General features: G+C 38.8%; 1 protein-coding gene across 13 annotated transcripts in view; it reads left to right on the top strand.

Annotated features, from left to right (window-relative positions):
- CDH18 (cadherin 18) overlaps nt 1-24,652 on the top strand; it is a 513,966-nt gene that overhangs the window by 461,179 nt on the left and 28,135 nt on the right. For all 13 annotated transcript variants that reach the window (XM_030500750.1, XM_030500758.1, XM_030500767.1 and 10 more), the window contains 2 exons: nt 3,860-4,113; nt 17,122-17,258. In XM_030500750.1, coding sequence (XP_030356610.1) covers nt 3,860-4,113; nt 17,122-17,258 — 391 coding nt within the window. The remainder of the gene's footprint in view (nt 1-3,859; nt 4,114-17,121; nt 17,259-24,652) is intronic.

Raw genomic sequence — 24,652 nt, 5'->3', positions numbered from 1 at the left:
AGTCTAGGTTGCTCAAAGCCCCATGCAGCCTAGCCTTGAACACTGCCAGGGATGGAGCATCTGCAACTTTTCTGGGGCAACCTGTTCCGGTGACTTGAGAAAAACAAAATCAAACTTGAGGAAACCAAAACAATCTAACAAAGTGAAAGCCATTACTCCCTGTATCCTTCAGAGAATGACTGGTCAGCATGTTCCCCCCTTGTTAGTTTCGGAGAAGTACACTAGAACTTTCCTGACCTCAAGTCAGCAAGTATCATTCAGGCTTCCCAAAAGAAATTGTCTGAACAGCCCATGTCTCTTCCATTTTATATGAATAGGCTTGAAATGTTCAGGAAACAGCCATTTACTTCTCATAAAACTTGCTGTTGTTTTTGGGAATCTGATTTTAGAAACACAATCTGCAGTATAATAAGCAGTATTTTCCAGTTAACCCTGATCACTTGAGTTGCATTTACTATTTTCAGTTTTTCATGAAAATCATAATAACCAATGAAAACATACTGAAGATACATGGATATTTGTAATGGAAAGACATAGTTCTTTGGGAAAACAAGAAACATGAACAAAAACTCAATTTAGGTCCATCTAAAATTCAAATGTTTTGGTTTGTGTCCAGGAAAGAGTTAATTATCTTCAGTGTTGGGACAATTATAAATAAATCTAGAAATGTTTTTAGAGAGACGGGAAAGTTCTTCATCTTATAGCTACAGCTAATGACTGAGATATGTGGTTGGTAATCAAGGCTTCTCTGTGAGTGAATGAGGAAGAACTTAAACTTAGGTTACTCTTGCTAAATTAGAATAGCTTAGGTATTGTAAGCTGAATGTTATGGATTAATAGTTACTAAAAAAAAAAAAAAAATGGAGGGGAATAAAGACCTTCTACTGGTAAAGAGCTCAGATTACCTGAAATAATGTAAAAGGCTATGAGCAAATTTCTTAGCACAGCATTAGACAGGGTATAAATGGAGGCCAAATTTGTTCTTCCAGTGTAAGATAAATGTCAGTTTGAACACATGCACAGTGTTTAAACAGAAACCCAGCAAGATACAGTTCTGTAAATTCAAATTACAGCCAGGTTTCAGTTTTTTAATATTTTATCAAAAGTAAGAGCAAAATTGATGCAACAACTGGACTTATGAGTTGTTCAAAGTAGTGGAATATCACAGGGCTTGCTTTACCTGAAAATTTCCTTTCTGCTTCTCAGGAGAGAACAAGGAAATTTATGGGGGTTTTAATTTTAAAAATTACTCCTGGTAATAGTAATCACTAACCAGTATAGTATGCATCTTTTCTGTCTAAAATAGCTCAGTGTTGAATATAATGTTGTTTTTTAAACTCTGTGGATCACAGTGCAGGAGAGTAAGCTGTTTTTCTCTTATGTCTCTCTGTCTGATTCTTTGATTCCAGTATGTTATGGGAAGAAGAAAGAAAATTAAAGTCTGCTTCGGCTATAGTTAAAATGTCAGCTTTTTATGATTATCTGAATGGGTTATTCTTGTATTTATAGACAAAAAAAACCCAACAAAAAAACCTGGTATTTTCCTCTTGAATAACTACACAAAAGAAGGAAACCAAGACTTTGTGTCATTCCTTGTGTATTTTCTGGGAGAAATTAATCTTCCTATACAACCTAATCCAGTCATTATCAGTATAAACAGTTAATTTTCCAAAAAGGTATCATAGTTACAATTTGCAATCCTACTATAAGGCTGTGTAATCTTAGAATATGTATGCTGCAGAGCAGTGCAAATTACTATTTAATAATTCCCTGCTTATAACAGAAATAATCATAACTCCATTAGCAGTGTCTGAGTTAGAATTTACTAAAGTTATATTTTTGTATTAATTGATTTGAGTAGTGTACTTAGCTCTTTTTTTTTTTTTTTTTTTCCCTCAGAGGAGAAGTCGAATATCTGGCATATACAAATCCTGACCAACTATTTTTCTTACACATCATCAGTCAAATTTGCTGTAGATTTTATCTACAAAATACATGCTGACATTGACAGGTCACACATTGAGTTCCTCATATTTCTTGCCTTAAGTACTTCTTTTCCACATTTTGAGGTGATAGGAAATACCAGTTTATCCTTGGTCAGAGGCTTGAATACTTTACTGAGTTATGTTCAGACAGGCTGTCAGATCCACACAGAACAATACTGGTCATTGTGGAATTCTGCCATGCCATAATGTCACAATAACTTCAATCATTCTTTCAGTTTTATGCCTGTGTTATGGGACTGTTCGAAACTTAGTGGTAGTATACATGTATCTGTACAAACTGCTTTTCCTAGTATGATAATAAATATTAAGCTACCTCCTTTCTTTATAAATTGGCTAAAGCCAGAAATTCATAACCCAGAAAGTATTGAGGTGTCTGTTATCAAGAATGAGTGCTTTTGCTCAACATGGAAGCACATTTGAAAAATAGCAGTCTGAAACTTGAAATCTGTTCTATGACTGTCTGGAACTGAACTGCTATTTTTTTTAAAGCCTTTTCACTAATTAGAATTAACAGACAATATATAAAAATTAACCTCTCATATGGTGGGCTGTCTATGAAAAGTAGTCAGTTACTTTAGTGAGACTGAAGAAACCAACTCAAAATATTTTTAGTCCTGTAAACGTGGCTTCCAGTAAGAGCATTGCTTAATTATATATCTGCTAATGGCACTTCATTATTTGAGTATCTTAAAATTAAATACTTTTTTAGTCCCCTCTACTACATAACTATCTGATACTGGAAGAGTTGAGAGTTGGGTGTGTCATGTTTATCTTGTATCTTGCGTAAGACAGTGTAACAGCATTTTAATGTAGGGTTAAAATAAATATATCAACTCATTAAAATTAGTTAACAATAATCAAAAAAACCAGCTGAACTAGGGAGATTTAATTTTCACATCTGTAAACTGCAAGCTAGAAATGGAAATCCTAAGAAAGAAAATACCCATGCTGTGTGACATATGAGTCAGACCCCCAGCTGCCTCTTCTGTCCTAGTAGAGAAGTAGGATTCCTAGTAGGAATCTATTGATTTAAATAGCAGGGCAATGCTAAAGTGGCAGTGCCACTTCTGGTGAATGATACAGCTGGGAATGTGCCTTCTGTTGGGTTTTATTGGAACATTAGGCCCTGTAGAATGCATATCCGCAGCTGCAGACTTCCTCCTGTTTATGAAGGCGTAGTCCATGTGCGGCACAGCAGTATGTGGTGAGGTAGGCTGAAGAGTTGTCTCTCTCATTGTTGCTGGTGAAGTATCAAAAAGAGAATGGTCTAGAATACAGGGATGCACCCTTCCTGATTAGAAAAGCACACAGGCACGTTTAGACTATTCTTATTGTTTAAGTTCCTGTCTCTTATGATAGCTGAATGTTTTCCTGTAAGGAGTTGCTTTTCTCGGTTGAGGATTTAACAGAGGAGATGCCCCAAAGAAGTTTGGTACATCACTGTCTATTAAACTTGTTAATTAAAAATATGAAGTTAATTTAATTTGGGATACATCAGTCTCTACTTTTTTCAGTAGTTAGCATTGACCAATAATAATTGGAAGGTGATAAAATCCAGAGACTTTACATTGTCATGGAAGAAGAATCTGAGGCTCATTCTAAACCCTGAGTTTTTCCAGAACTGATACCTTACCCACAATTCTGTTGTAGAGAAAACGTGAATCCATACTGCTTCATGTGTATCCTTCTCCTTATGAGGTATGACAGTAGCTGCCAGAATATCACAGAATATTGTCCCTATCCAGTAACATGGAGAAATGTGATTTAAATTAAATGGAAAAGATGTAGTTAGCTTGCTAGCAGACTAAACTGAAGCACAGAATGGCAATGATAAATCTTTTTTCTGCCAACAGCCACTCAACTATGAAAAAAAGAAGTCATATACACTTAATATAGAAGGAGCAAATACTCACCTCGATTTCCGCTTTTCGCACTTGGGGCCGTTCAAAGATGTAACAATGTTGAAGATCATTGTTGGAGATGTGGATGAACCTCCGCTCTTCACTATGCCTTCCTATGTCATGGAAGTTTATGAAAATGCAAAGATCGGGACTGCTGTTGGCACAGTAACAGCACAGGATCCTGACATTGCCAACAGTTTAGTGAGGTACAGTAAATCAAATTTATATGTGATTGAATTTCAACAGCTAAAGGGTTAATGAGATCTTGAAAGTGTGAAACCATGTCTTTTATTTTAGTACATAAAGGGATACAAGTCAGAACTGTGTCCTGATCACTCTGTAAGGATTTGATTTAATAACATAGTCTTTCAACCTGCTGTAGCTTTGCACTGCAGTTGCCATCTAGCCATTGGTCTGAGCAAACGTCTGTGTGCACTAGTTCCTGTAACAGCACCTCTCCAAGCAGCTCACTGAACAAGGCCAGTATATGTTGCCATATAATATAAAATGGTGCAATTCACTTGCCTGCTGCCAATCAGTATCCTGCCACTGGTTGTAAATCTGTTCAGGATCATAAGGCTCTCTTCCCCTCGACATGCTTGTATTGTGCTGGCCCTCTCCATGCTTGCCATACTGTAGCTGCCTCAGGAGCTTTTGCAAGACAGGAGCTGGTTTAGGTATGCCTTTCCTCACGGACAAGTGGTATAATTTTTGCGAAAGTGTGTTTGAGGAGAAAACCATTTTTTTGTAATATACTTCAGTTTTAGTGGGGTGTCAAAAGAATAGAATGGGTGTAATAACACACCCCACTGATGTTGCTAGGTATATGTCATGGTATCTCCAATTGCGAGGTCTAGGGCAAAGAGAAGTACTGAGAACCAAGCACTCGCAGCATCAGGTACGTCATTTGAGAACTAAATAAGTATGTAATATACTAGGAAGAAAAGATTTTGATAGTCTTATTAATGAAATTCTTTATTAAAGAAAATATTCTCATTTGCTTTTCTGGCCAGAATATTTTTTATAATAACAGAACTGTTTTGGAAATAGGTCATGTTCTGAACTAAGGAAATTAAATCAAGATGGAAATACCCCCACAGCAAGCTTGAAAAAGCATTGATGCCAAATATATACCAAACATATATATATATTTATATATATGGATGTTAATTTGACAACTTCTAAATTTAAAAGCACTTGAATTTAACCTTGAACACTCCAGAACTGGGGTTTGAATTCATTGCTGGTTTAGAGTAAAGTTTCCAGTTACATATTTTCAGCTGTAATAAGATCCAATGACATTTTTACTAGCTTCATTTGTGGGATGAGTTACGTTCTAAACTGACATGCAGTGTGAAAATTTTGTGGAACAATACATGAATGTTTGTCTCAAAGGTGGTACTTGATTTAAAATGTTTCAGAAAAATTCTTCGTGAAAACATATTTGATGCTATTAATTTTTATGACATAATGGTTTATATAGCCTTTGTGGAAATCATATGAGTATATACTTGGAAAACAGTTTTTCTTAAACTAATTGGGCATTTGTAGTCTCCAGACTGAGTCAAAATCTGCTGGGTGTGTGTAATAGTCTTGGTAAGATGAAACAATTTTTGCAGAACAGTGAAAGCCTCGGGTTTTATGGTTCTCTTGTGCTAATAGTCTAAGATTCAAAATGTTTAGTGTCAGACAATCGATAAATACAATTTCTTAGTGGCAAGTTATTGCCTTTGAAAAATTACCACTATGGTATTTGTGTCTAAATCATAACATAAATAAGAACATTTCACTAAAAATAGCTGCTAAGTGCCTGTAGCTTTAATACTATAATTCTGAAACATCAGCCAGCGCAGTCAGATAGATTAGCCATCATGGTCATTTGGGAGTAGGAAGGGCAAGTGTAGATTTGACTGGTTCCTCCATAATTCAACTGTATGTGGTTGAAGTTTTGTCTAGAAAGGAGCAAGACAATCATGGTATAATGGAAGCACCAGCAGCTTTTACAAAGGCTGGGAAAGCCAGAAATAAATTTTCTGGGTGAAACAGGCAATAATTTGGAAACAGAGGGATCGGAAGAAAAAAAAAAAATCCACGTTTTGCATTCTGTGTTGGCCTTTTTTTTTTCCAGTCAGGAATTTGTAACCAGTGATTGAAGCCAGAATATTAAATACCATATTATTCAAATACTTGAAGAGAAAACGGTCCTTACATTTGCCCATCCTATTTTTTCTCCCCATTGACATTTATTTTTGCATTGTTCCTTCTATCTCTCTCAGTTTCAAAAAACAGGGGCAAAAAAAAGTGCTAGCAAAACATCAAATCATGAAGCTCTGAAACAAGCAAGTCCTCAGTTACACATTGCAGGGGGTCGGCAAGGGCAATAGCAGCTCAGATATACTGGATATATCATTATATTGTGACTGGGTCCACTCTCGAGCCAGACTTTATCCATCTTGATGGAAATCACGGTGAACATTTTATGAAGACGCTGATCCTCGAAGGCCTGGACTAACACGTTGGTGCATGGGACTGGGAAGAGGCACCAAGCTGGGTTTATGTGCCCTCAGGTTCTCTTTAAGCCTTATCCTGTGGTAGGAGAAAGGACGCTCTAGGAATGGACAACTTTAAGCTCCCTCCCTTCAGCTTGCTTAGCGCACAAGCATTTACACAATGCAGAAGAAGTCTGTGTGTTGTTTCAAGATTTGGCTGGCTGCACCCTGGGATTCTATGGGTTGGAAGCAGCGCATGCAAAACCTGAGAAGTGGGCCAGGCCAGCCCGGCTGGGCTGCTGCTCAACTGGAGGCAGGGTCCAACCCCGTGTTCCACTCACAGTGGTGAGCAAAGCAGCAGTTTAAAGAAGGCTGTTTCTATCAGAAGCATGCACACAGCGCACAGGTCCTTCTGTGCTGGTTTGCAAGAAATGCCTCTGCTATTCATCTGAAACCCTGACAAGTCTGAGGGTAATGAGACCATGTCTCTCTTAATTTCCACACAATTCTTAGTTAATTCAAAATAAAAATAGTTATTATAAAAATATACCCAAGAAGATTCAATGTAACTTTCTTGGGAAGCATAGATCACAGTTGCCAGGGAAGATAGCTACAGATAGGACTTTCGTAGCTGACCAGTGTTGAGCAATGGAGTAATGGAGTAACGGAGTAACGGTTCCTCAGCAAAATGACTCAGATACATCTCCAAATGCTATGAGTCTCCAGGAAAAGCTATGGAGCAGCAATTTGATTAACAGTTTTTATTAATCCACTTGTGCATCCTTCCCACTTTTTGAGGGTGCTCATTGCTGTGTGTGAGATTGATAAAGCGTTAGGCACACACAATTGCAACCGTATCGCTTTTTTGCTGTCCAGCTGCTAAAAGAGATACAGTGCTGTGATTTGTTCACTGCTCAATTAAGTAACAGTTTATTTTGGTGGCAGGAACAATTCTTCTCACCGGAATAATGGTTAGAGGAGTAGTTTACAGTAATTAACAAAGCCAAAGAGAAATCTTTTCTTAAAATGAATAACAAGCCCTATGGTTATCAGTAGAAAGGGAGCTGAAGGGGTTTTTTGTCCTTATTTCCTCACTGAATTTTCATCAGAGTGATTTCACCTTGATCCTGAGCTGAGTCCTCAGAGGGCACTGACTTTGAGCCAGTGGTCGTACTATTGTTCTGCTTTTTCAACACTAGCAAAAGAACTTCTGTTATAACAAATGTAGCTATTAGAGGTATGTTTTATTCAGACATTATCTGTTTGGAAATTTGGGCTCTTTTAAAGGATTTTTCTTTTTAATTTGATATTTTTTCTTCAAAATGATATAAATGCATTTTCAGGTAAACTTAAAAGTGCTTTTGACACTGTCCCGCATGACATCCTTCTCTCTAACTTGGAGAGGCATCTGTCTAGCTTTGACAGGTGGACCACTTAGTAGGCAAGTAATTGGCTGGATGGTCGCACTCAGAGAGTTGTGGTCAACAGCTTAATGTCCAAGTGGAGGACAGTGATAAGTGGTGTTCCTCAGGGGTCGGCACTAGGGCCGTTGCTGTTCAATATCCTTGTCAGCAACACAGACAGACACCAAGCTGTGTGATATGGTCAACACGCTGGAGGGAAGGGATGCCATCGAGAGGGACCTGGGCAGGCTCGAGAGGTGGATAATGTGTCATAATGGTTCTGATACATTGATATATTAATGAGTACAAAAATGTGCTTTCCAACACAATACTTGTTATCCAAAAGCTATAATGAATTGAAAGTTGCCTTACCCTAGTTTGATTTAAATTGACAGCCTTCTCTTCCTTTCTTTCAGATACAATATTGGAAAATTAATGAATGACAAGTAAATTCTGATTGTAATAATTAATGTGGTGTAGGAAATTGTTCTTTAATTCCTGCATCAGGCAGAGAAACTTATTTTAACTTTTGCTCATTGGCAGTAAAAGATAGTTGTAAGTTTAATACTTTCTGGTATCAGCTTTTAGAAAATCATGTTAATTTTCAGTCAGTGGTATTTTAAGAGGCTTGCTTATATGCAGATGAAAGAGTATACCCATGGAGTTCCATGTATTCCTATTATTATTTCTGAGAACCTTAAAGACATTGTATTGTGACGGATTCTGGGTGTAGACTATATTTCTGATACAAAGGTTATATTTACTGGGAGTGGAATAAAACCTGAAGTTTTGATTCAAACTCAGTCACTCAAATTTGGTCACACAGTGTCAGCATACTAAATGCAAGGAGGTACAGGAGAGAGCTGTGTCAGGGAATTGGGGTAGGTGGAAAAGAAAATCTTATTTCGCCTTTTTTTTTTTTTAATTCCTGTCCTCTGAGATCAGTATCACTTTCTATGCTGCTCTCCCATACTGTCAGTAAGGAGAGGGCATAAGATGGATCCCCTCCTGGAAAATATAAAAGCCTCTTCACCTAGTTGTATTTATCTTACTTGCTCTTTGAACATCATATAAGTGGAACAAGGTCAGTTTGTTTTCTGCTATCCTGTGCACAGGATACACTTTGCTAGGTGTACTTAGGGTGGCCTCCTGAGATCAGTGCCATCATGCAGAGTGGCCATCCCTCTTTCACATGCTCGATGGAGGAACACCCTCCCCCAGATCCTACCAACCCTTGTGCTTGGAGAGACAAAGGCAGACACCTGTTCTCCACTCCAAAGCATGACACTGTCATACCCTGTGATCAACACTTACAGAGAAACAGTAATATCTTCCCAGGGTATGTGAATGGCTCACAGTTAGTTAGCAGAGAGGTGTTGTGTCCTTTTTCTCTATCTCACCTCCTTCATTCATTTGCTCTTTGTATTCCTCCATATTACTATTCTCTAAGATTATCAGTAAATCAAAACAGGAAAAGAACAGCCCGTTTTGATTGGGAATTCAAGGAGGGGAATTTTTTTTCCAATTTCTTCTCCAATTCTGTGTCTTCACAGGAAGGAACCATTTTAAACCCCCCTTTTTTTTTTTTTTTTTTTGTAGTGTTGAGGTGGGAGATCTGTTGCTGATTTTTTCCCTGCAGCCTCAACTTATTTTTGATTCTTGTCAAGCTATGTGTCCCAAACCTCCCACTAACAAAAATGTCCATCTCTCTGTGCAGGAACTGGTAAGCTGTTCTGACAGTTTTTCTGACTAGGAAGCAGCCAGCTCAGGAGGGTGGTCAAAATCTCACAGCAACCAGAACCACCTCCACACCTCACTTACTTAGCTTCGAGAGAAAACACTGACAGATCATCTTTATATGGTGACTCTGAGAGCCTGATATTTTGTGCCAGGACATCATCTCTATGTTTCTATAAATTCCACTGACTTCAGAATGCCACCGGTATTTAAAATTCTTTTATGGTTTTACAGTCAGCCTTCATATCTGAACATCTCTGCTGTGTATTCTTTTGATAGGTCCATTCAACTCCAATAAATAAATCTATAATTCTAGATTTTGTTTGGTTTAGTCTTTAGTGTGAAGAGAAAAAAAAAAAATATGGAAGTAGAATACCATTCTTCAGCTGGTAAACTCTTTAGGAACAAAAAGCGATTCTCATGTAACACTGACTGCACTTTATTTCTTAGCAGAATTGGAATCTGAATGTTAATCTCTCTGAATAACAAGCAACCTCAGTATGACAATTTTGCCATCAACACATCAACTTGAAATGAATTTGGACAGTTGTAAACCTCTGAAGAGATTCACAAAGTCAGGAAAAGAAGACAAACCTTTATCTTGCTTTGACTTCTGAGTTATGCCTCTAAGAGTGTGGGCTGTACTCAGCCTACATTTACTGGCAGAATTAGCTAGAAAAGATGATCAAGTGCTTAACACATGCAGACAGAAATTGTCAGCTAAAAAAGATGGGTGTAAAGAAATGGCTCATTTCCTTCAAATGAACAGCATTCCCATTTTTCGGGTGTCGAAGGTGAGCTGTGTGCTAGCAATGCATAGGGGATGAGAACGAGAACAGGAGCAGGAAGCCAAGTTCTGCATGAAATGCAAACCGGTAGTGGCTGCCTCTCAGAGGCTTTGCTGGGAGGGAGCAGTTCAGTGCTTGCAACTCCCCCATGCCTCCCAAGATCTGCCACCTCACATTTCCAGGACAAGGAGAGGGAAGGCTGCCACTTCTGCTGAGCTAAGATTTTGGTATGAGAAGTGAGTCAGGAGTCCCGTATGGGAGACAGCAAAGTCCTGCTGATCAGCCGATGGATGTTAGCTGGCAGCCAGCACCAGAGCTAACTCAGTGGAAATAGCATATCAAAACAAGTTCCTGCAAACACTCCAAGAGGAGCAGTATTTTTCTTAAACTTACATTATGCCTGCATGAAAAAAGAAAGCAAAAGAATGGTAAACAGATTACCTTCTCCAAGCTCTCTTCAAATGTATTTCATTTTCACAACTGGAAAGCACAGTTGAACGCGGTCGTTCTCAGTAGTAGTCTTTTGCTGAGAAGCTCTAGAACATCTAGTGTCTCCTTAATCTACAGATATGCTACAAGAAGAAAATTGGTTGCCTGCTGTATTGGCAGCCAACTTCTGACTCACTTTACAATTGCTTTTCTTTCCTAGAGAAGTTGTTTGAACTATGGGGAAATAGATTGGCCCTGGAAGGGAGGTAGTGTAGTGCAAGACAGTCAGGGCAACAGAATGTCTCCCCACTGCCTCATTTAGCTTCAAGGGCATGCTGCTGGTTCCCAGGCTCATGAGGAGTGCTGCTGTTAGGAGACAGAGAGAAGATAAAAAGTATGCACCAGAGCTGTGTCCTACCAAGAGCCATTTCTTGTTGCTCTCTAGCTGGCCAAACGCAGAGAGTTACAGCTGATCAGTTCTCTCAGTATTCATTCTCATATTGCTCCTTCCCTCACCCTGTGCAGCTGTTGTTTATGCTTCTTATTCTAATTCATTTTTTAAAAGAAAAAGAAATCTCTATACTTCGAGTCTAAGCATCTCTTTCTGAGAAAGTTTCTTTGCTTAAACTTTCAACTAAACAGATTTCCTTATAATGGTATTTGATTTCCAATTGAAATTCTAGTCTTTAGATGGTATATTCTGGTCTTTAGATGATGTATTTGGTTTAACAAAAGATCTGTCCTCTTCCTGTGACCTTTTAAAAGTGCTGCTTTGTAACCAATTCCACTTACTGGAGAACTGGCTATTTACCTATACCTCGGTACAAAATCCCAAGCAGTATTGTGACCTGTGAATCCACATCTGTCTGGGGCTTTGGAAGTTCATTAGCAACAGCAGGTTTGTAGCCAGTGTGGAAATTTGTAACCGAGTTCTTGTTTGCAGTTGGTAAATAGGGTAATTAATAAAAATAAAATAATAAAAGGATAAGCAAAAGACTTGATTAAAGATTAAAAAAAAAAAAAAGACAAGTTAAAAACTCAAAACCATTTAGAAACACAAAGAAATGAAGTCACTGGAGCCAGGGGCTTTGTCGTGGTTTAAACCCAGCTGGTAACTCAGAATCACGCAGCTGCTTGCTCACTCCCTGTGCTTTTTCCCCCCCTGCTCCTGGCGGGATGGGGAGGAGAATCAAAAGAATGTAAACCCTTTGGTTAGGATAAGGACACATGGATGGAAGCTGGGAATGCCCTTCTGTTCAGTGACTCTGCCTAATAAAAATATGGCACATGTTGCATTTCCCAGTGCTAACAGGACTGTTTTGGTATTTAATTTCCTTCAGTTTCTCTTCAGATAGTGTGACTAATAGGTTTTCTATATTCATAATCCTTTTTAATGCAGTTTCTTTAAGATTGGTTTCTCTTGCTGTTTTGGATGTAAATAGTTTATGGAGAGCTGTTTATCCAGGCATGTCTTGTTATTGAGTCTCTTTATTAACATGTGCCATGCAACTCAGATGCTCTGACATAATCATTAAAAGTATGCCAATTCGCACAGTGTTGTCATGACTAAATGTCTGCAAACCAACATCTGCAATAAATAAGTTAATTTTTAGATTAATGCATTCTAAGTAAGAAGAAACAGTCAACTGAATGAAAGTGAAAATTCATTTTTGAAGTAACTCTGAAATTCAGAACTTGCACTATAGCTTTTTACAGTCTAGAAAAAGCATTGCAAGGCAGCTCAGTAGAAGTGGAAGGAAAGGTGGGAGGGGAAGGGTATGACTATCTTTGTTGCCACTATTACTTAGCTGAAAGTAAATTTTTTACTAGATGAAATAAATTCTGAAGCCCAAGTAAAGCATCGTCGGCTCTGGAGTATGCTGTATTTATGGGTACACCTGGTCTATTTTCAACATGTAGATAAATCAATCAGTGACTAATATTTGTAAAGTCCTAAAATGTTAACGAGTTTGTAAATACAATGAAACTTGTTCTAAATGTCCTCTTACATGTGACAAAAATGAGTAGCTGTACTAAGGGAGTTTCTTGTACAAAATATTTTTAGAGCACTTAGGAGCAGTGCTTTAGACTAGCATTCCTAGTTCTTCTGCTATGTGGGAATATCTTCTCTAACTTGTTTTACCGAGACATTCATGAAGGTTGGGAACCACCTTCCCAACCTTCTGAGCAGTTCAAATGGCTGCTTTAGGTATGATACACAAAGCAATTTGTAATGGTGGAGAACTGAACATCATAATAATGGGAAAGCATAAGGAAGGGCTGCTCTTCTATTTATTCATGATGAAGAAAAATTCTATCAAGATGCAACTGTTTCAATATGTCTGTAACTGTATGCAAAAGTTAGCACATAAAGGGGAAGTGTTACTGTGGATAATTTAGAAACATTTTTCATTATTCTAGTATCATTGGAAGTAAAAGTGTTAGTACAATAAGTTACCTCAGGATCGCTTTATTTCCATTAATGATACAGAAAATATAATTGAAAGTATTCATCCAATACTGAATTCTTTAAACTGAGAGTTTTGAGCTTCTATAGAATACATATAAATAACTGATTCAGAAAAAGGTGTTCATATTTTAAAAAATAAGGCCATCTTTTACTGTACATCTATGAAAATGAAGTGTTACATAGTCACAATTTGTAACAGAATAAAAATTCATTTTTTCTACACAAGCTTGTCATTTTTAGTTCTGTAGTTAATTCAGAGGGAAAGGTAATGATTTGTTATAAGTCACACACACGCAAAAGCAGCTGAATATTCTTACTGCTTAATTTTCTTTTTCAATGAAGTCCGATTTAAAATCCTGTCTATTTTTAAGCTACTTTCTACAAATACTTCATAGCCCTATTTTTATGGTTCTGTGGTCAGCACAATACTGACTCACAGAGTAGTCACTGTGCCTGATGTTGATAAGGCATAAACAATGTCCACAGTAATAAATGTTTGAAGGGACAAGACTTAAGTTATAAATTGGTTTGGATTCACAGTACATAATCCATAAGAATATGTAAAGTCAGTGAAACTTTTTTTTTTGTTAGCAAAGAATTCTCACCATTATCAGGAGACCCCTAGAGTTCAGAAACACAAGGCTGTAGTAGGAGAGAAGGAATTAAATTTCATTGTTGCATACCTGATTGTAAGCTCTACCAGGAAAGGGTCTCCAAGAAAACTGAGGGAGAGTGATGCTTCTTATGCTTCCTCTGTTAGCATTCAGACATAAAAGATGTTCATGTATAAGTGCACTGTCCATCTTACCCAACCAAACGTTCATTATTTCTGCCTTAACAATAATATAGTCAAGATATTCCAACCATTTGTCATGGGTTTCAGATTTCCTATACTGCCAAGCATAACGTATAAGTCATGGGGAGGATTTCTCCGTCTGAAGCATGTATGTTCTGTATGAAGTTCAAATCTCAACATAAATCTCTGGCAAGCTTAGCAACTTTATGGACTTTCAGAGGTTGATACGGCTCTGTCTTCAAGGTTTTTGTAATTAGCAAAAGGTAAGGCTAGCTGTGTGCATAGGAGATGCAGCTTCTCCACTGATACTGGCACAGTCTTTTAAACCATTTCCATGACAGACACTTGGTGAACCTGAAAATTTGTGCTTAATGGAAGACTTAGACGTGCAGAGACACTGGGAAAATCAGTTCTGAAATTAAAAAGCAAATCCTGATTCCCAGATAAAGAGGTGTGGGTAGCCTGGACCATATGAAATATTGCAAACAGGATAGTTGTGTTGTCCTTTGTTGTTTGTTTGTTTTGTAACAGGTCCTCAGAGGATTCCAATATTCCTCAAAAACAACATAAATTTTCTTGGATAGCTCTAACATTAAGCCTGTCATGAGCAGTGGCTGAAGAGTTTGCTTTTAATTTATCTCCTGAGCTTGCTGAGCACTGAGAAGCGTACCAGCTTTTGGAAGTGTCTGTAATGCCTGCTGTGATTCAGCCATTAGAAATTCAGCATAGTTATTGTTATTTTTTCTGGCAAGGTGACTGGTTTTGGTTTTTTTTCATCCAGTTTGGGACACAGTGATTAACTAATGTCCTCTGAGGAAAACGTTTCAGACTTACATTGTTAAAAATGGCTGGCCCATACACTAAGTAATCAAGATCTTGCCAGTCTGCTTTCTGTGTGGAGACAGTTTGACTCTCCATACTTTTTTGAAGCAACTTTCAGCTGCTGTGTTGCACATCCAAAGTGTCTTTACTGAGCACTTCTGGTATATTATAGAATGAGGTATTCTCAGGTGTTGGTAGCTAATGGACCACAGTTTTGACTGTAGCTCAGCTGGGAGACAGTGAGTTAAATTCTAGTTCCAGAGAAACACAGAATTGGTGGGAGCTGAGCTCTGCTGTCTCTCCAACAGCTCCCACAGTCATATGGGAGCTGTTTCACTCTTCACGATGTCAGAAGGAAAGGCGGAGAGCAGGCAAGAAGGAAAGATTTTCTAGCCTAGTTTTGTCTGCTTTGATTTCCAGTGCCTGACCTACAATTCTTTAATTGCTGAAAGTGTTGGAAGTGTGAAAAGAAGCCAAACTATCATATTGTAAGGCAGATGTAAAATACTTCTTGCAGGTGGGAGACGTGGGTTCAGGTTCTCTCCAACAAGGAAGATCTAACTTAAGCCATCAGATCCTAGCTGGCTTTTCCACTGAGTGTCCTATTTGACCAGTGAAGGTGAATCACTCAAATTGCTGCCTCCTCTAGTGTTTTCTTTCTTTTCCTATTTTGCATGCTGTCTTACTTCATTATTCAATTAAATGTTTGTTTGCTTGTTTGTTTCTCCTTTCCACAAATAGTTTAAATAAGTACATTGTGAGAGGAATAAACCTGAAGTTATTTTTAATTTTTTTGAGCTTGGCAGCTTTTATGTGCACCACTCTTTTTATTAGCTGGTGATTACGCTTGTAGTGATATAGAAATAAGAGCAATTGGATGGGACAGATAAATCATTTTCACCTACATATAGCTTCGATATATTAAAAACTTCACAGATGTCCTGGGTTCGGCTATAGCAGTCATTTTTCTCCTTAGTTCTTGCAAGTTCTTCTTAGTTCTTGCTAAGTGATGTTTACTCCGATCAAGGAGTTTCTCAGTCTCATGCTCTGCCAGGGAGGAGGGGAAGCTGGGAGGAAGCAGAGACAGGACACCTGACCCAAACCAGCCAAAGGGGTATTCCATACCACAGCACGTCATGCCCAGTATATAAACTGGGGAGAATTACCCAGAAGGCCCAGATCGCTGCTTGGGTCGGGCTGGGTATCGGTCGGTGGGTGGTGAGCAATTGTACTCTCTCCCCTTGTTATTTCCCTTTACATTATTACTATTGGTGGTAGCAGTAGTGGTTTTGTATTACACCTTAGTTACTGGACTGTTCTTATCTCAACCCGTGGGAGTTAAATTCTTTTGATTCTCCTCCCCATCCGTCCGGGAGCAGAGAGAGGAAGAAGGGGAGGAGTGAGCAAGCGGCTGCGGAGTTCTGAGTTACCGGCTGGGCTTAAACCACGACAACAGAATAAACGCAGGGCTGACAAATTATCAGGAAAAACAATTGTGGTATATGAAAGACTTGGAATATTTTCCTTATTTTTTTTTGTCAATCCTGAAGTTAGTGAAGAAGGCTTGATAGGGGTCTGTAATTGCCTCATTTTTTGTAAATGATTACAGTTTTGAGAAAAAATGTATTGTCATTCTCTTGTGTTCCCTCCCTCTGCTTCCATTACCCACTTAAAGGCTTTTACTTTCTGCTAGGCAAGGTGCCCAGAAGCCAAGGGATTTAAGCAGGGCTGCTTAGTTCTGCTTCTAGGTTAGTATCAATTGCAGCTCTGGGAAACAGCTGTTTCTGCTACTAGTCTCTGTAATGGTTATGTTCAAAATGGCTTGTGTCATCATGTCACCAACTTCATGTCAGACAGACATGCTTCAAAACAGGTACCAGGACTGAGCAGGCTGGTTTGCAGTGACAAGCAAATAAGCAGAATAATATCTTAATATATTTCTGTTTTCTGCCTTTCCATTTTATGATTTTTTAGTCAAAATATGTGCGTATCTTACCTTTGACAGGATACTGCTGTGTAAAATATCACCTGTTAATGATTTATATCTTTGTGACTCACAGTGGAAACCTTGTTATTTATCAAAAGAAATGTAACATTATGAAAGAACTGAAAAATACAGTGTTACTTTGGGTGTCTCCATAATACAGAATTTTTCTTACGGTGCTTTTAAAAATTTCTATTACTTTAAAGGCTTGAAAGTAATATTCGCATGTGGCTTTCTGTTACTTCAGTTTATACATACAACAGTGAGTATATATTTATTGTTTTATTTCTTCATAGATATTTCATTGATCGTAACACAGAAGAAGATAGGTTTTTCACCATTGATGCTAATACTGGGACCATTAAGACTGCCAAGATCTTTGACAGAGAGGAGACGCCTTGGTACAACATCACAGTGGCTGCTTCTGAGATAGGTAAGTAACATACTTGGCACATAGTAGTAAGAAGACAAAAACAATACAAAACAAAACCCCAAACAGAAAGGAGAAGAATAATTTTCAGATTTGAAGAAACAGTATCTTGAGATGTTATGTTTTTTTAAAATATCATTGTGGTTTTATTGGGTTTTTAGCCATTTTGGGTAAAAGAGAGTTTTCTCTGTGTGTAGAAATTCCTTAATTCTACAGAACAAGTAAACAAACCCCCACATGTCTATGTAATTCCATCTGTGTAAATTTACTGTCTTTTTCTGTATGAGATATAAGGTTGACAGTTTACCCAGGAACAGTTCTAAGCATTCAGTGTCGTAAAATCAACAGCTTATCACGTTTGTGTTTCATATTCTGTATACCTTAGAAGAAAACACTGTTTAGTATTTTCTGAGAAATTCATTCTTCCTTCTTGGATCTACTATTAACCTATTTCAGTGAATTGGCATGTTAGCTGTGTCAATATTAATTTATATCTGACAGGTGCCTAGTAATTGCTGATTATCAGGGTATACCTCTGGCCTTTTAATAGGCAGGTTGACAAGTAAAGATACAATAAATACTTGCCTGTGCATTTGAAAGGCCTCAAAGTGATGAAATTCCATTGCCTCAGATAAGCCCTGCGACAGTCAAGAAATGTCTGACTGAGTAGTCCCAGATAAATGTTTTGACATGAGGCAAGAACATTTTAAAGAACATTTCAGTTCACCTTTTTATTACAGGGTCTTTATTTTGACACAGCCAAAGTTGTAAAGTTAAAAAACTCAACAATGCAAATGTAAAAAAGTCCCAACCTGAATCAAAAGATCCAGTCCAGCTAAGTATTCTTCGTGATACCGTCTTCCCGTGGCAGAGATTTAGATCAAAACTGTGAACAACTTTAAGTATATTCCTTTCCTTTTTCTTTTCTTCCTTTTTTTTTTTTTTTCTGTGTAGTCCCTCATTACCAGATGACACAATACAGGTTTTACCTGTAACAGATGCCGCTGACATTATTGAGCCCTCTGCTTTGATCTGTTTCATCTCCAGGTTAAAATGGAAACTCTTCTGCCACTACTACACTAGCACATGCTGCAGAATTAACAGCACATACATATTTAATCAGGACCTTTTTTTTTATTATTGTACCTACTTTCACAACTAAATTGACATTTTGAATGAAGTAAATTTCTATTGTAAATAGTAAAATCTAGAGTTTTATGGTTAGCCCTTTGAAAAAGGTCACCAGTGGCACTTCACTGTGCTTGACAGTGTCTTCATATATAATGTGTGTTATTCCAGTGCATGATAAAATAAAATATAATTTAAGCTTAATCATAAGCAGGTGCATAGTAAGTGTTAATTTCAAACATGGTTTAATAGCCACATTGGGACATACTGGAAAAAGGACTAGTCACTAGTATTTTAGGGAAGCCATCCAGCTGTAATTATTTGCAGAAATAAATCTTAATAGCATTAAATTTAAATGTAGCTTTCTACGCATTATTTATTTCACACAATCAAATGAGTGGTAGTACACGTACTATGCTGAGAGAATAGTATGGACAATGGAGAAGGATTATGTTTATAACTAAAAGAAACTAGAATTGTTAAGGAGGATGGAATGCCTTTTTTTTTTTTTTTTTTCCTAAACAGCCTGCTTAAAATTCTCCATTCCAGGTGCAACTTTTTACAGGAAAAGAGAGATTCTTTCTTTTCCTCCCTTGCATTTCTGAGTGTTGGGGTTGGAAAGATATGTAAATTTATAATGTTAGTTTGAAAAACAATTTGGTTATGAAAAAAGGCAGAGACAGCAGTGAAGATGCTGGAGATGAATGAATGTCAGGCAGCCTAAATGACAGGGAGCCCTTCCTTGTGTCTACTTCTTTGGCCATTTTCTTTCTTACCTACAATAATTTGAAAATTACAACACTGCTGTACTCTTCCAAATACATTGTGAAATGTGTAATTGAATCTATGATGGAAGAAGGAGCATATGTTGTGTGCAGAACATCAAGGCCCAAACTCTTAAGTGCTATCTAGCCCATACCTTCAGCCTTTGATGAAGTTCACTTGGAAGTCCACAAGGAATTTTCAAAACTAAGACTAGTTTTAGCTAAGACTAAAGCTAAAAAATAGGTCAAAGGCTATTTTTACCAAATATTACCAAATTTTTACCAAAATGTTATTCAGCTGTGAGAGTGGCAGTCTTCAAGTTCATCTGACATGGCAAGAAGGCATTTGTAGCTTCTGTCACCATTTGCTTAGCCAGGAACATAGCAGAATCTGCAAAAGATTGTACTGCTTCAACAGGAAGATGTGCTCTGCTGAAATAACGTTATGGTTATAGTTAGTTTCTTGAAGTGTTTTCCTGTCTTAAATTTACGCTACGCTTCACTGACAGGATTCAGTTTCTACTGATCATCCTTTGGACAGCTATTTGGACCTGTGCTTGTTTTAAGCAAAAGAAATTTAGAATCAATATCGTATTTCTACGCTAAAATGTATGATAACCTCATGCTTCAGCCTTATTTCTGAACCTTTCATACGACATTTACTTTCATTTTTACACTTGGTACGTGATATACACTGCGTTGATCAAATTTCCCCTCTGAAATCAGAGGGAGTTCTACCACTTTTCTCTGTGGGAGTAATGATGTAATGATCAGTGGGGTTTTTCTGTTTATGCAGCTACTTGTGAAGCACACCAGAATTCATTGCCATGAGAATGGGTGGGGGAATCCTTTTTCTTTTTAACATGCACTGTTCTTTACCAGCAGCTTACAGTGAGGCAGAGTGGGATTTTGGTGACCAGGGCACATCACTGGAGCTATTGCTTTGATTGTTTCAGTACTGGTTCTTCCTGAAAACTCCTTGTGATATCAGGGAATAAGAAAAATGAGAAAATACTGTATTTTATATTGAAGGATCTATAGACTACATTTAGGGCAGGAGAAAAGACTACGAGTTGATGGTAATAGGATTTTAAAATACGGTTTCACATAGAATTATTCACATTTCAATCACTTACTATAATTCTATGAAAAAGTTTGTGAAAGAGTATTTGAAAGAGGAAGGAGATATAGATAGAATTTGCTTGGCTCTATTAAAGGCTTTCGACCAAGTCTTTGACAAGAGCAATGGAAATAGGAAAATACAGAGCAAATGCACAAAGTTTTGTAACAGCTGAGAAATTGAGGAAAGAAATGCAGTCATAGTGAATGGTTGCTCCTTTGGGAGTGGAAGAGGTTAGTGTTCAACTGTTTTAAGGACTGTTGTAGGATCTGTCAATTCAAATTCTTTGTAATGATAGCACACAATGAGAGGAAGTGATTCAGACTCCTAAATAATGTCCCTAACTGCTAAAAATTAAGGAGGATTGAGAGAAACTCATCTAAGAAGAAGACACATGAAAGTATGGGCTAGATAAATGAATGACAAAGTGGATTGAATATTGTTTGAAATGACAGGCTCAAAAGGCTATGATCAGCAGCGCAAAGTGCAGATGGAGGCTCATCACTAGTGGAATATCCCCAGGGTTGAAACTGGATACAGTACCATTTAATCTCTTCATTAATTACTTGATGAGACAGAGTGCACTCTCAGCCAGTTGGAAAATGACACACAATTGGAGTTATGGCTGATACACTGGGTCATGCTGCCATCCCAAGGGACCTCAACCAGCTGGAGAAATGGTTGAAGAGGAACCTTGTGAAGTTCAGTAATAGGAAATGCAGAGCCCAGCACCTGGAGAGGAATAATCCCATGCACCAGTGCACATGCACCGGACAACTGGCCAGAGAGCAGCTTTTCAAAAAGGGATGTGGAGGTCCTGGTGGATGCCAGCTCGACGTGAGTCAGCAATGAGTCCTTGTGGCAAAGGCGGCCAACTGCATCCTGCAGTTGTGTGTGAGGAAGATTGTTGCCAGCAGGTTGAGAGAGGTGATCCTTCCCCTCTATACAGCACTGGTGAGGCCACATGTGGAATTCTGGATCCAGACCTGGGGTCCCCAGTACAAGAGAGACGTGGAGCAACTGGACTGAGTCCAGTGAAGGGGCATGAAATCATTAAGAACTGGACTATCTGTCATACAAGGAGAGGCTGAAAGAGCTGGAACTGTTCAGCCTGGAAATGAGAAGGCTCAGAAGGAGAGTAAAGCAGATTAAAGATGAGCAAAGGTGAGCGAAGACTCATCTGAGTAGTGTCCATTGAAATGACGAGGACATATACCCAAATTGAAATACAGAAAATTTAATTTAAACATAAGAAGAAAAATGGTTTTACTGTGGGATTGGTCAAAAATTTGCACAGGTCACCTCGAGATGTTCTGAAGTCTCCGTTCTTGAAGATACTCAAAACCCAACTGGACATGGCCCAGAGCAACGTACTAGTTGCACTAGTTGACCCAGCTTTGAGCAGGGCAGTTGAACTTGCTGATCTATGGAGGAGCCTTCTAACCTCAACAATTCTGTGATTTTGTAATACTGGGAACTGTGTGTTGAATGTGGGGAAGAATAGCAATGTATTCTCAAAGAAAATAGGTAATTGTAAAAATAATTGTGGGTGATTTAATAAACGTTTCTCTCTAGCATATAGTAGTGCTGATAACAAGAGCAAAAGCAACAATAACAGCAAAACCCTGAATCATAGCACCTGCAAGAAAAAGATGGCACTAAAATATAAATGAATGGACTTCTGCCAGTTCCAAAGCCGATTTCGGTTAGTAAAATACATATGTGCTTCAAAGTATTCAAAGCAGTTCTGCAAACAGAACAAATAATAGTATCTTTGAAGTCTTTGTCCTCAATAAGAAGGAATAAAAGCTGTGAGGAGTAGAACACTGATGACTGAAGGAATCAGAGAATGTCTTGGTTTGGGAATGAAAGTGAGGATCTTAGCTTTCGGTAGACATTTCTACTTAGAAATATAGTAAGGAAGACTGTATCAGGAAACTCCTTTTAGATATTAATTGTAACAACTGAACTGTGTTCAATATCTGCTCAGTAGACAGAGAGCAAGCCAGCTTCTGGATACAGCTTTCAGATGATGTTAACATCAAGAGATTACTGGATCCATAAAATACTGGACATTAAGATGACTAATAAGAAAATCTGTGGTTGTAATAAGACATGATTTTTTGAAAGCAAATGCTTGTATTTCAGAGATTTTAAAGATACTTTCTATTGGGAGTTTTTCACATATTTCTCTTACGCAACTGCTAAGTGTATCAGTATGTAAAATAGATTTGCTAGATCATTGATCATTTTGGGATGAAGTTGTGGTGGTGCTGAGTCTCTTCAAAATGCTCTACAATGGCTGAGAACAGAAAAGCAGACAATTTCCAAATACTTAACTAAAGAACCAACTTGAATGCAAGGAAAGCACAAACTTACCTTTGAAGGGTCCGTAAAGAGTTCTAAATCTGTAAAGGCTGTGAAGAGCAGGAAAACTGAAATAATAGGGTTTCTGCCATGTTCTGTCAGATCCCCACTGACTTAAAGAAATGCTAACAAGAGACGGTAAGAAATGACCACATGAAAGAATATCATCATAGAATCATATCAGGGACTGTGAAAATGAAGACCTTAGGCCCACCGTAGGAGAGAATCATGTTCGAGACCATCTTAAGAACCTGAATGTGCACAAGTCCATGGGACCTGATGAAATCCATCCGCGGGTCCTGAAGGAGCTGGCGAATGAAGTTGCTAAACCACTGTCTATCATATTTGAAAAATCCTGGCAGTCAGGTGAAGTTCCTGATGATTGGAAGAAGGGTAATATAACCCCCATTTTCAAGAAGGGGAAGGTGGAAGACCCGGGGAATTACAGACCAGTCAGCCTCACCTCTGTGGCTGGCAAAATCTTGGAACAGCTTCTCCTGGAAAGCATGCTAAGGCACATGAAAAACAACGAGGTGGTTGGTGACAGCCAACATGGCTTCACTAGGGGAAATCCTGCCTGACCAATTTGGTGCCCTTCTATGATGGAACCACGGAACTGATGGACAGGGGCAGAGCAGTTGACATCATCTACCTGGACTTGTGCAAAGCGTTCGACACTGTCCCGCACGACATCCTTGTCTCTAAATTGGAGAGACATCAATTTGATAGATGGACCACTCGGTGGATAAAAAACTGGCTCAATGGCCGCACACAAAGAGTTGTGGTAAATGGCTCGATGTCCAGTTGGAAACCAGTAACGAGTGGTGTCCCTCAGGGATCGGTGTTGGGACCGGTCCTGTTCAACATCTTTGTCGGCGACATGGACAGTGGGATGGAGTGCTCCCTCAGCAAGTTTGCCGACGACACCAAGCTGTGTGGTTCAGTTGATACGCTGGAGGGAAGGGATGCCATCCAGAGGGACCTTGACACGCTTGTGAGGTGGGCCGATGCCAACCTTATGAAGTTTAACCAAGTCAAGTGTAAGGTCCTACACCTGGGTCGGGGCAATCCCAGGCACTGCTACAGGTTGGGCAGAGAAGAGATTCAGAGTAGCCCTGCAGAGAAAGACTTGGGGGTGTTGGTTGACAGGAAGCTTAACATGAGCCAGCAGTGTGCGCTTGCAGCCCAGAAAGCCAACCATATCCGGGGCTGCATCAAAAGAAGCGTGACCAGCAGGTGGAAGGAGGCGATCCTGCCCCTCTACTCTGCTCTTGTGAGACCTCACTTGGAGTATTGTGTACAGTTCTGGTGTCCTCAACATAAAAAGGACATGGAGCTGTTGGAGCGAGTCCAGAGGAGGGCCACGAGGATGATAAGAGGGCTGGAGCACCTCCCATATGAAGACAGGCTGAGGAAGTTGGGGCTGTTCAGCCTGGAGAAGAGAAGGCTGCGTGGAGACCTCATAGCAGCCTTCCAGTATCTGAAGGGGGTCTACAAGGATGCTGGGGAGGGACTCTTCCTTAGGGACTGTAGTGGTAGGACAAGGGGTAATGGCTTCAAACTTAAACGGGGGAAGTTTAGATTAGATATAAGGAAGAAGTTCTTTACAGTGAGGGTGGTGAAGCACTGGAATGGGTTGCCCAGGGAGGTTGTGCGTGCTCCATCCCTGGCTGTGTTCAAGGCCAGGTTGGACAGAGCCTTGGTTTAGGGCGAGGTGTCCCTGCCCATGGCAGGGGGGTTGGAACTAGATGATCTTAAGGTCCTTTCCAACCCTTACTATTCAATGATTCTATGATTCTAATATTGCACAGACAGAGCTTTGATACCACAGTGTATTAGAAATCAAAATACTTGAGACATCATTATGCAATCGATTTTATAGACAAAAATCTCCAAGGCTATCAGATACAATCAGATAAGGGGGAGGGGGGGGGACAAAAACCTAACCAAGACAAAAACCCCAGATATATCTGTCTTTGTTTATGTCTTCTGTATGTGCTTCACCATGTATATGCTTC

This window comes from Strigops habroptila, chromosome 1, assembly GCF_004027225.2.
Source record: "Strigops habroptila isolate Jane chromosome 1, bStrHab1.2.pri, whole genome shotgun sequence".
NCBI classification, from domain to species: domain Eukaryota; kingdom Metazoa; phylum Chordata; class Aves; order Psittaciformes; family Psittacidae; genus Strigops; species Strigops habroptila.
This window is presented reverse-complemented; position numbering and strand designations above follow the sequence as displayed.